Genomic DNA, 13,120 nt, shown 5'->3' with positions numbered 1-13,120 from the left:
TATATTCTCTAAGTTGGTGCATGCAGCCTTTAAATTATGACAATAATGTTATTTATAAAACAATTACAAGTCCTTTTTAAAGAGATTCCCCATGAATAGTGCAAGAAGGACTGAACTTCTGTAAAATCTTTGACCTTCAGAGGCTTGATTAGTACTGGGTAGCTAACTTGAAAGAAGGGCTTCTAATTTCCAGCCTTTAGAAAGTAAAATCTTACATAAAAGATAGACACCTAGCTGCATTAGAAGGCTAAATCCTTGTGGTAAGTAATCAGTGGGACACAGAACAATGCGGCCACTTGACTTCCATTGACAAGATGCACATTGGTAAGTCTCCACATGTTGTTGCATTAAATAACTCTTACAAATCAATGATTTGTAAGCATCCTCCAAGCTCTACACAGAAAGCTTGACAACAATGTGCTAATTGTTTAAAATCTTAGTCATTTTAGTAAAGTTCTAGTATTGTGATACTTTGAAAGCTACAATTCAAGAGGATTTCTAGTTCAATCTTTCCAAAATATTTTCAATTTACAAATTACCAAACTATATAATTAGGAAAGCCAGTCCAGGAGGCACTGAAGTCTACATACTGATTCTTTAAACCCGCTGAGCTGGCTGTTACGGTTGTGGAAAGCTGACTGGCTCTGCATCACCTACCCTGGAGAGATCATAAACTCCACAGGACTGGAGCTTGTAAACTCTGCAGCCCTCAACTGAACACCAGTCCCACTTCTTCAGAGCTTGAATACAACTGGAACTCCAGTCACACTTCAGGGGACACATCCAGCATATGGCATAGCTGAGAAATTGGGTTAGCTGGAGTTCAGATAGCTGATGACACAAAAATGCTTTGGAAAATAAACTTTTAGAAAAGGATGAAAACACAACTCTAATTGAGTGGTTATAGCTTTGGAAACACCACTCCTAAGATTTGTGGTAAATTAACAATGATATTTTTATAAATTATGATTTATTCTGAAAAAAATCTATTTTCTGTGCAAATTCAGTTGAAAGAGGTTGGATGCTAAATAAGTCCTATCTTTACAAGGAAAAGTTTGCTGACATAGCAATCCTGGAAAAACCTCCCAGTATAAACTTATACCAGCAATAACAACAAAAAAGTGCTTTACCAGTAAACCTTACCGTCTGGAAGCAAGATATGCTATACCAACAAAAGCACTTTTAGGCTCAAGTGTATTTTGAACAAAACTACCCCCTGTGTTTGCAGTGGCAGGACTTTGAGAGTGCTTGTCCCCCTGCTTTACCAGTGGCAAGTTAAAGTGTGTTTTGATGTTTCAGATACTATGCCTGGTGAGGGCTCTTCCTAAAGTTTAAGAATAGACTAATCTATTCTTATAGACAAATACTCATCTAGAATGGGTAAGCTAGAGATGGTCCTGCCTTAAAACCCCTGACCGACACTTCTGTCTCATCAAAAATTTCACTGTGGATCTAAAAAGCTTCAGTAGAAGAAAGAGGAACACAAGTCACAACAGAATAAGTCACACAATGAATGTCTGCACATACACAGACATACAAATACATATAAACATGAAAAGAAAGATAAAGAAGGTGTCAATTTAAAGCCTCTGGCAATGTTCACAGTTAACAAGTCTAGTTTAGGAACTTTTTTTTTTTAGGGGAGATAAGGAATGCTGTTGACTTGAGCTTGGGAAATGTGGGCACGAAATGAGAAGTTGAAACATGATTTTCTCCCTGTTTATTGAGGTTCTATATCACACTACTGAAGCTAATGCAAACAGGAAGATCATAAAAGAACATAATGAAAGTCTTGCACACTGGGACTGAAAGACTGGTTTCAGTTACTGAATATAGCTTTGGAGGCACACCACACAAGAGTGAGTAACTCCACAGTATTACACCACTATATATTATGGCTTTTTATGCTTTTTTTCCTGTGTTGCTATTTAGGCGGCAGCCTACTGCCCCGTGTATTTTACCCTATCCAATAGAGCTTTAGAAGCACATAAGATTAAAACTAACTTCTGCTAACTGTGTTTAAAGAAATATCTGCCAATCAACGTTTCCTTAGATGCCATATAAACAGACATAATACATGTAAACACACATTTGTAACATACATGATTACCCAGGTCTAAGGGTCTTAAACAAGAGATTAATTTTCCAGTAGTAACAGGATAAACTGTTGCCTAGTATTTCAATGATAGCTATGAATGAGGAATTTACTAATTTGGGAAAGTTCTTTCACAGGATCTCCCTTACACCTGCAGTATATTCACTAACACCATCCAAGAGAACTAAATGAACACCCCTTGAAGTGGAGAGACTCTTTTCTTGCACTTCAACCTTGTGTTAAATTTAATATAATTCAAGATTTCTGATAGATAACATTGGTTACTCCACTCCACTGCTGCTTGAGACTAAGGTCAAGCAAGAGAGACTGAGAGTGCTCTTTTCATGCACTGTTAGCTCCAGGCACAAAGGGGCCTTCTGCATCACAGTCAGGGGTTTTCAGCAGCAGCAATATTCGCTATCAAAGAATAGTGAAAACACAAATCTCTCCAAACAGCCATAGTAGAGAAGATGTACCCAGAACAACATACAGTGTTTTGTATAAAATGATACACCACAATATACCAAAACAAAAACAGTTTGCCTTAAAGATAAGCCAGGTTCTGAGCCCAGTGAGAAAAATTCCTGTAAACTATTTCTCAATTATTTTTATAGAATCTATAGTGGATGGGGGATTTACTTACACTGTTTATTCTCATTTCAGAGTTCATTTCCTATCTATATTCCTAATTCTTGTGTGTTACTTCTAATAAAATATAATGTGTTTCTAAAGGGTATTTGTAAAGTTATTTTTTGTTGTTATGTTCTGAGAATTCCACATATATTATATGTAAAATACATAAAATATGTATTAAAAATAGCACAATACAGAGTAGAGGGAGAGCATCAGTCTGGATAAACAATTGCCCCTTCACCTTACAATCAAACTATTCTAACATTATCTTGAAGTATATAGCGTTGTCAGTATACATTACCCAAACACAGCCAAACTTCCTTAATTCAATTTAGTTTTTGAGCCCATTTCATTCAACTGTTCAGTATAATATAAATTAACAGGTCCTAGACACATATTTAGTATACAGACTTTCAAACATACAAAGACTGGTTAAGACGTTAGATCTTTCTAAACTACTGATATACCAAACATATTCACAAGGTCTGATATTGCTTTGCAATTTCTTCCAAGGAGAGAAATACACACATTCCAATTGAAATTGAAGTTTAAAATTCCTATTAAAGTAGCTTTTATGTAATTAGATTGGAATGAATGTGCAACAGTGCCCATTGCAGGAAACTTCAAAGCAGTTATACTAAAGAAATCACAGCCCATTTCACTGTGCCCACAAGAAGAAAGAATGGCTCTCTAGAGGATAAGAGTATATTAGTCTCTGTATGTAATAGATTTTATTGACCATATGGAACTGATATAAAAATTGTGTTGCAGTGGGTAGTCTTGGATTTGAGACAGGAATGTGACACAAAATACAGTTCCTATAAAAAGCCTAGCAGCTTTCTAGCAGCCTTTGCAATCAGAAGAACCTAAAACATTTACCTGATTGAGTCACTGATGAGTCCCAGTTCAAAGCAAAATCTGAAGATTCACCCTCTTCAACTGAAAGAAATAAAATACAATTGTGATTTCTAAAAAAAGATTTGGAAAGAACAAGTGAGGTAATTAAGTCCACTATGCATTAAAAAATAAAATATTCTCCATAAAATCTTGTTTCTGATGATCATTTTACTAATTTTTTTGCTTTCTCATTTTCAACAAGGGTACTAAATTTGTGCTGCAATATTTTCCCAGCTTAAAAAAAAACTATATTTACTCATGCAAATTTAATAGATTTAACCAATAATTTATACTGTGCATCCAAGTATAGGGGGCTGTGGCAAACAAAAAAAAAGACACATGCAAAACTGCTGGTGCAAATACAGAGGCTGCTTTTGAAAATGTGACCTTACCATGTCACTCCAAAGAACCATTCTATAAGACAATGTTACCCAACATATTTAGACAACACAAAAAAGGTATTTTTCCAAAAAAATAAGACACAAAACACAATTTATAATGTGCAGCTATATTTTTAATAGTTGAGTCACAAATATTTATTTTTATTTATAGCATGACAACCATATGCAAACTGGCAGAGAGAGGTTTCAGCACTTTGAAGAAACATGCTCCTGGTACTGCACTTGGTGAAAAACTACACATAACTTATTTTTGTTTGAATGTTAAAATTGTATTTGTCCTTCTGCCTTTAGAAACAGCATAAAGACAAGCTGACAACTAAGGGCCTAATAATCCTGCTCCCACTAAAATCCAAACTAATTTTACTACTGTCAAACTATATGTATTTGAAAGCTATAGATGCAGAGACTGTTAATATCTTCCTTTGTAGTCATATATAAAAGAATATCTTAATTCCCCACTCAGAAATAATTAAATAATGGTGTTGTGTAGTCCAGTATAAATCATTATTGAACACTCTTAAGTCATCTTATCCAAATCTCACTTTATCTAAAAATATGGTTCCACAAGATTCTGCAAATGGTGTCAATACACTGCTGTAAACTCACACATACCGCCTCCACTGTCTACAACAGGAATTATACATCCAGGCTTTCAGCTTTATTTACAATCCTTTGATTCAATTTTTATTAGGAGGTAGCCTCATTTTTTTTTTTTTTTTACTCAAGAGCCCTAATATCCTTGATGCTGATCTATCAAGTTGATAGAAATTAGTGTTAAAAAGAAATTTAGAGATGAAAAGATAATCATATAGGTAGTGTTTGGAGGTGCTGAAATTTTATGTGCAGTTCTAGCAGCTATCACACATTCCAGACAGCCACAAATACAGTAGTGCTATTATACAATTTTGCTATTCACCATGATCACAATTTGGCCCTTCTATTGATGCCATTTCTTTAAAATTAATTATATTATTTTAAACAGGTCTACATTAGCATAAAACAATTTTCACAAAATATATTTAAAAGGTGCAAAACAAAAAAAAATATAAAACTGAAAGTTTTAGAGTCAAGGCCAAAACTCTCTCTGACAGAGGATTGGGCCAAAAACGTTCTTTCTTGTAAAGCATTCACCCACCATTCTGTCTCTTTTATCACCAGCTTGTTTAATTTTTGTGACAAGTATTACAAGTAACAGGAAAATTCTGGGCATAATTTTACTAATTTATTCAGCTCTTAGACAAACATATCTGTTAACATTAAAATTACATATACTTTGAGGAGGATGTTTTCTTCTTCCAATATCAGCTGAGCTTGCTTACGTAGCAATGTCTTGTTCAAGAAAGATAGGTATTAAGTAATGGATTTTTTTTTCCCCAGAAATTATGTAGGTTTCTAAAAGCTGGTAAGAGAGAAAAATCAATGTTTGTTAAAAAGTTGTTAAAGTTTTAAATTTAGAAATGGTTAAAGAAGAAGAAATACACAGAAGTATTGCTGGTCATTTGTAATTTTAGCAACAGACCAGTTCTCATTTTGGTTAAGCACTGGAGACTGCTATAATCCTTGAGTTGTAGGTCACTTGATTTCAACAGTGCAACAAAACTGCACTTTTAAGAATCCCTTAAATGAGGGCAAAGGTTTAAGACAGCCACTGTTGGCATTAATTCGTTTTGCTCCCCACTGAGTGGAAGAAGGAGGGAGAATATATATCTGAACATGACAGCACTTCAATTCATTGTATATTATTACTGTCATGATTTCATGTTCCTCCCTACACATTTAGGCAATTGCATCACATAGTTTATGTTGCTACAACTTCATACAACAAGGGAGTCAATAGGCAAATAGCCTTGCTAGCTTAGATATAAAAGTATTTTCATGAAGCTATTGCTCACCCTTTATTTTTCCTTTCTTTTTGCTTTTTTATTTATTTATTTTTTGAACAAACACTATCTTTTATAGAATCAACGATGAGAAAAAGTAATAGCAAACCCCCTCTAAGAGGTATTGTTATATTTGACTACTGTGCAACTGAACGGGTTTTCTTTATCCAGCCAAACAGGAGTTCAAATTGGCCTCTTCAACAATAAGGCAACTGGCAGGGGCAATAAGAAAAAAAAGACACCAGATCACATCACACTGTTTGAAATGGGTGCTTGCTGTGGATGCAGGAACACTATAGATAGACAGTGCAACAGAAAGGCTAGCATGGCTAGTCTACTTCCCTTAAATGGGATTCTTACTATAGGAATTATTGTTACTATTTCTGCAGCACCACAAGAATGCATGAGGCCTAACGGACAATTAGAAAGACAGGTCCTTTGCCCAAAGAAATTGCAGTAAACCTGATCCTGCAAACACTCTGGTTATTCATATGCCCTTTTGTTTGCAAAAATTGCACTCTATATTAATCAAGCACCAAGGGATGACAAACCAAGGACGAGACAAAATGCTACATGGAATATTAAAAATAACACTATTTATCTGGCATGCCAGGACTCTTAGCAAGTCTCTACTATTTAACTATCTGCTTTATTCATAATTTGTGGCATGAACTGTGGCATTTAAGAAAGGAAAAGCAGACAAGAGGTTACAGCACAGAAATAAGAGTTGGGAAAGCAGGTTATTTCCCAGGATTGCTATAGGCTTTTAGCATAACTTTAGGCAAGAAGTTATCTAACCAACCTGTGCTTCACTTCCCCTCTCCCCGAAATAGGAATAATAATTTCCTCAGACAGCTGTTATAAGATTTTACTCACTGGCCTTTCTAAATTGCTAGATATAAATCATTATGTAAGGACAAAATATTCAATAAACATTTTTAACCTGAGCCATGACAACAAATAGTCAAGCATAAAAATTTCAAATCAAGAGATGAATGCTCACGTCTTAAACTAAACTTTAATACTTGAACACCGAAGGCTAAAATTTGCCTTTTGGTGCATGTGCCTCTCATTGATTTGAATTAGAAATGTGGAGCACACACTCAAGAAATTTGCCCTGTGGGTTAAGGCAATCTGCATGGTAGCTTTGGTTGGGGTGATGGTGAAGTCCACAGAATATCCAGTGGGTGGACTACAGGTTAAATATTTTGTTTAACAGATCAGCTGTCACTGCCAAGAAGCAAATAGCAGGTCAGGCCACAGGTTTGATTGCTGAGCTTACCACTGATGGCAGTGAACCAGGAAAAAAAATAGCATAATACTTTTAGTTAGGGAGATCTTTAGTTGGTTTCTGTTTGCACTTACATGTTATGTTACTACTTTAAGTATTTTCCATAGTCTTTGAAGCCCATTTAACTTTTTCTAGTTTGTATCTTAAACCAGTAGTGTTACATTTTAGTAATTTATTTTTTTGTAAAAAGTTAATATTTTTATTTGAATAACAGTAGCATATAAAGAGTGCAGGATGGGATACAGTCTGCCATGGTCACTTTCAAAATATGCTACTCTACAATATAAGGGATCTGCAGAGATCTCACTTGGCCAAAAGAACGTAAATACTGAAGAGTACATTGGTGAATGTTATATAGTATATTAGAAATATCCACTAAGTATGTTGTGCAGATGGCTGACTGGTTCATATATTAAAGGTTGTCACAAATGCCTCTGAATTACACCAAACTGTAAATAGAGATACTTCACTGTAAAAGTTGTACCTGTTTTAAGATTGTCAAGATGAACTTAATAAAGTATTTCACATTTGCTGCATGCTCTGGTGGTAAAAATGAAAAAAAATCCTTAGCAGAAAAGTTGTCATTATCATTAACAGGAAAATGTGTTTTCTGAGATGCAATGAGCAAAATCATAATTAGCCAAAGCCAAGGACTAGACACTTCCACATGTACTATTTAATCACTCGAGTAATGCAAACAAAAATATACACTATTACTGTTCATCCCTAGCAGGATGCAGTCACTGCTCAACCACTGATACCTGACCAAAAGTTGTGTAAGTACCTGAAACATTGTAGAGCCTGGAAATATTAAAGGAAAAAGAAGGGACATTTAGGGAGAAAAGACAAGATTTCAATTAGCAACTAAAGATTTTTTTCTCAATTTGAGATGCCTTAAATGATCTTGGTGTCTCAAGGATGGACAACAGAACTATGGCTATAACCAGAAAAGTTTATTGAGAAAAGTTTCTCCATTTCTACTCACATGCCTGATCTCTTACACTAAATCACTATTTAGAAGTTTTTAAAAAAATCACTCCTATTAGTAATTCTGAGCCAATATAGCTAAAGGAGAGTAAGCTAAATGCTAGAGGAGAACAAACTTCATGCATCATTAGCAAAAATGTCAGTTAAGTTCCAAGTGCAGTACCTTATTGGTAGTGATGCACAATTTTCAAATCCCAGGTTGAGTTCATTGCAAGTAGTAGTTTCAAATGAATAAACCCTTCCCTGAGTTTGTGGCAGGCCTTACAACTATATTTTGATACCATTCAAAGTTTGTCTCTTCTGTTGCTATGTGAATGAATCACACAAACAGCAGTAGAAACTGACTGACTGCACAGGCGAGAGGGTGACAGATTGTATACCCAGAACATATTCCAATTAATTAAATAAATCAATTGGAAACAAAAACTTCCTTTAGTTTAACCCTTCAGGTGTATTCATCTTGGGTGTTACTGGTAACTATGGCAGTACAAGACTTTTGCAGAACAGTATAATTTCTATAATGACAGTGTCCCTTTTATGAAGTTTGTCTGGGAAGCCACTATAAAATTGAAACACCTGAATAGAAAATGCCTTTGAATGAGTTTCATACAAACAGCTATGAAAATGGCCTTGGCCAGGCATATGCAGAAAATCCTCCTCTGATCAACTGAAAGGGCCACATTCTCCAGTTTACTAAGGCCACTTTGTGCTGCACAAGTGAAGAATTCTACATAAGAGGCACAGCTCCTCCGTATGCCAGCTGTTCCCTCCATCTGACGTAAAGATAAAAAGGGGGGGCATGTCCTGGACAAGCTGTGGAATGCAGGCAAAGGGACAGGGCTGAACTCTGCTACACCTAATTCTCTGCTGGCATAAGTGGGCCTTGTGCCAGTTCCTTTTGGGGAAGTCTCCCTTCTGCTCTGATTTCCTCAGTGGAGACAGGCTGCTCTGATTCAAGGGGCCACAACCAGATCCCTGAGGCCCCTCCTCTCCATGGAACACAGCTGGGAATTTTGGGCAAAAGTTACACTTCAACAAGTTGCTCCTTATACAAATCCAAATATTTACATTTTGCCAGCTTATCTCAGATGTTCTCAGAAGATATTTATTTAATTGCTAGGTCACTGGTACTGGAGACTCAAGCATTTTGGTTCTCAGTGCTCAAAGAAACTTCTAAAAAAAAATCAGTATACATTCCCCTGTGAATCTGAAAATCTATTTATGGGCGCACCATTACCTGAACTCTATTCATAGTCACAGTGCTTATTTAACACTTTATCACTCCCAGGAAAGAACTTAACCTTATCAAACGAAGACACTTCTGAACCAAATGTTGATTTCCAGATGCAATCAAACCTTATGAATGAGCAACAGCCCTTTAGTAGCTCAGATCATATATGCATACTCCTTATCCTGTTATACAGACTTAAAGTGGGGAGGACGAGGAGAACTACTGACTTAGGAGGACTGCATTAATATTTTCTCTAGCATAAACATGCTATCATATTCTAAGTATCAAAACACAATGACAAAAACAATTATTACTGGCCTCCGTTTTGGAAGGCATTTAAGCACATGTTCAATTTTAAGTTCATACATGAAGAAGGAAACTTTCTTGAGTTCGGACCACTGTAAAAAGTAATGTTTGGTATGGGTGATGTAAAATACCATGGCCATTTTGTTTCATATGAATAATTTATCTGAAGCCAATGAAGATGAAATAATCTAAAGGGTTGCCTGTACATAAGTCGGGAGGCTGCTCCAATGTGCTGTAATTACAGTATGTCAGAGCAGATTCAATTAATTGACCAAGCTCTGTATCTTATGTTTCAGCATGCCCACACTTCAAAATGGCAGCAGGATGCTTTAAAATAAAGCTCATTCTATAAGCTTTAGATAAAACACCCCAGCCACCATTTTGAAGCACGAGGATGCTGATACATGAGATGTTCCAGGTGCTTTAATTAGAACGGATCTGAAAGCCATTCTAATTAAAGTCCTCCCTCCCTCCACACACCCTCAGAGCGCACGTAAAAACAACCAAGGAGTGCAAAAATGCCCAGGATAGTGTTTAGATAGTTGGTTTGGTTGATTTTGTTTGCTTAAATTAGCATATATTCTCACATGTAAGCCACTAAACACATGATTGATACTGGTTGTATATTAGCCTGTAATGTATGAGACAAGATCCAGATATTTACCTCTGAAGAAGCTTTCCAATCCAAGGCCATTTTTTATAAGTCGACTCATACAATAATTGCATATTTTCCCATACCTAGATATGGGAATTCTTAGGTTCAAGTCATCACCCCTTCTCTGAAGCTCCAGTGATTCTCGTGTCCTCTTTATTTTTGTTTGCTGCTTTTAGCATCCGTCTCAAATTCTTGAGTGCCATGAGCTTCTATATCCTGTGCTAATCACCTACAGGTCCTCCCCATTGACAGATTGTCTTTAGAAAGGGATCAGATGAAATCATAAGCCTCCAAACCAATATGCAAGCAGTGGTCCAATGGCACTCACTCCACTGCCATGTAGTGACCAACAGACTGATACAGAATTGCTTCAACATAAAATTCCTTACACTGGTCCCGATCCTGTGAAATACTGAGTATCATCAGTTTTCATTTAAGTCATTAATTGCCACTGAGGGCAATCAGAGCTTAGCATGATAACAAGACCAAAAAGAAATCAGTTTCCAGCTGGTTGGTCCAGCAGGACCACACAACACAAGGGGTTTAAATGCCTTTAATGGTTCACTACCTGGCCCTATTGAAAAAGGATGTGATATTTTCTCAGTCCTCAGAGAGACTGAAACAACAGCTCTGAGTCAGACTCTCCCTATGCCTGAAGAAGGGTGTTTGTGCCCAAAAGCTTGCAAAGAACATTTTTAAACAACTATTAAAGTTGGCCTAATGAAAGATATCTATCCAAAGAACCTTTCCTGCCTATGTCCTTAGACCAACACAGCTACAACCAACAACCCTAAAATATTCTTCTGAATTTATCTAGTTTTTCAGTTTGCCTTACCCTACAGGTAAATCCACCTGCCAGTTCAGCAGTTACATGCAGAGGGATAAAAAAAGTCTCCAAATTAGACAACCAGCAATGTTTTGCACCAGTAATTTGACCCATTTAACCCACTCCAAAACAACTGCTTAGATACCCTACTGCTGCCAGGTCTGCTTGCTAGACCTCTTGCATGCCTGCACTGCCTTTTGCTACCTAGCATTAGACATAAATTGTCTTCTTTCTTTCTAGTTGGAAGGAGCATCTGGAAACAAAACCCATTTTTGACAGTGAACAGTGCACTCTCTGCCCAGACCCCAGCGTACAGAATGTCATGAAAATACTATGTAGAATACTTGAAAGTTACAAGTTCCCATCTGCGTGTTTCTAAACTGCTTTTAGTTTTCTGAGTGTCAGCAGAACAGCACTCTTGTCCTCCTCCCCTCACATACAGGACTCAGGGAGTGGTGGCCCCTGGCCAGGATTTTTCTCCAATCTAAATAGGACCATTATATGTCAGTCCTTTCATGGGCCAGCAGACCAGGGAATAAGACAAGAGGGTTTACTGACATGGCTTATTTAGCTAGTTCAGAGCCTAAATTCGCACAAGTTCTCTAGCTGCTTTTCTCCAAAGTCAGTAACAGGACTTGGCAGAGTGTACCTTTTTTGCTGGCAAAGTCAGCCTTTCTGTGGGAAGAAAGGGGGGTAGAGGGAAAACCCAGACTGCTATGCTCTCTAGGTCAAGAAAAAAGGAATAAGGAAGAAGGAAGACTAAATTATACAGAAAATCAAAAAAAGACAAAAAAATAAAGGACCAGTTGAAGACAACTAAGGAGGAGAACATAAACAACAGAATAAGGTAGCACTAGCAGGTTTATGCAAAGAAGATCTAATTATGGGTGACTAAATCCTCCAGGACATTAATATTCCAGCGTAATGTGTCTAGTTTCCTCCTTTCCAGACATGGCAGGGAGGAAATGAGAATCACTTAGATACACTGTTTAATGAGCAAATGATGGACGATCACCAAATACAGCCTATCTGATAAGTATCCATTAGCTTAAACTTCCACTGTAAATCTGTGCACAGCTAACAGGCCTTGGTCTAAAAACATTACAATGAAACTTAATGTAACTGCAACAAGATAAAAGAGCCATTCTAAATAAAAATCTCATATCTGAAATAAGAGAAAGGCTGTAGGCCATTTGTACAGGCTAATCACACTGTACGCTACAGTCCATACACCTGAATCACAAGCCATAGCACATTTATTCCCACTGCTCATATTTAGTCTTTGTAGTTCTAATTCATAGTCTCCACTGGAGACATATATTTCCCATCAAAATCTACTATGTAAATAAATATAAGTATATGGTATAATAAAATGCATTCAACATTTCTGTTTCCACACAGGATCAACATTTTACACATAGAACACATTAGAATTACAATGCTTAAAATGGGACCTATATTTGCGGGGGTTGTGTCTTTCTTTCCAACACGATTTTTAAAAATCTGAAGATAACAGAAAAACAATTTTGAATTGAAAAGAAAGCCCTATGAGTTTTTCTTTTTAGTTAAAAAATTGGTGCTTAATCTGTGAAAAATCAAGGTACCTGAAATTGGTGTCAAATAGGTTGATGTGTGTCAATGGTCACTTCCTCACATGGTTGCATTTAGAATCAGACATGAGAGAAGCTATGTAAGTAGCTTCCTGGATCTACACTGTACTTCAGAGAAGCATGGAACAGCAGAAATCCCTGTGACAAGCAATGGAAAGTCATTTTCTTGGCGTTCCAAAGCAAAAGGGACTCCAGATTAAAGTATTCTAATGAAAATTCGGGGAGGGCTCTGCAATCGGAGTTTATTGGGTTTCATCCTTAAAAATATTGCCTTTACAATGTCAGAGAGAAGTTCTAGACTGTCTGTG

The 13,120-nt window shown here is 36.6% G+C and overlaps 1 protein-coding gene across 4 annotated transcripts in view; it reads right to left on the bottom strand.

The window, feature by feature from the left end:
- ZNF423 (zinc finger protein 423) overlaps positions 1-13,120 on the bottom strand; it is a 320,869-nt gene that overhangs the window by 246,226 nt on the left and 61,523 nt on the right. For 3 of the 4 annotated variants that reach the window (XM_059713801.1, XM_019497484.2, XM_019497479.2), the window contains exon 2: positions 3,608-3,667. The exons of the other annotated variant lie outside the window; for it this stretch is intronic. In XM_059713801.1, coding sequence (XP_059569784.1) covers positions 3,608-3,667 — 60 coding nt within the window. The remainder of the gene's footprint in view (positions 1-3,607; positions 3,668-13,120) is intronic. 4 annotated transcript variants of the gene reach the window in all.

The sequence above is a fragment of the Alligator mississippiensis genome, chromosome 10 (assembly GCF_030867095.1).
Source record: "Alligator mississippiensis isolate rAllMis1 chromosome 10, rAllMis1, whole genome shotgun sequence".
Taxonomy (NCBI): Eukaryota; Metazoa; Chordata; order Crocodylia; family Alligatoridae; genus Alligator; species Alligator mississippiensis.
Note: the sequence above shows the minus strand (reverse complement) of the source record. Positions and strands in the feature narration are given on the sequence as shown.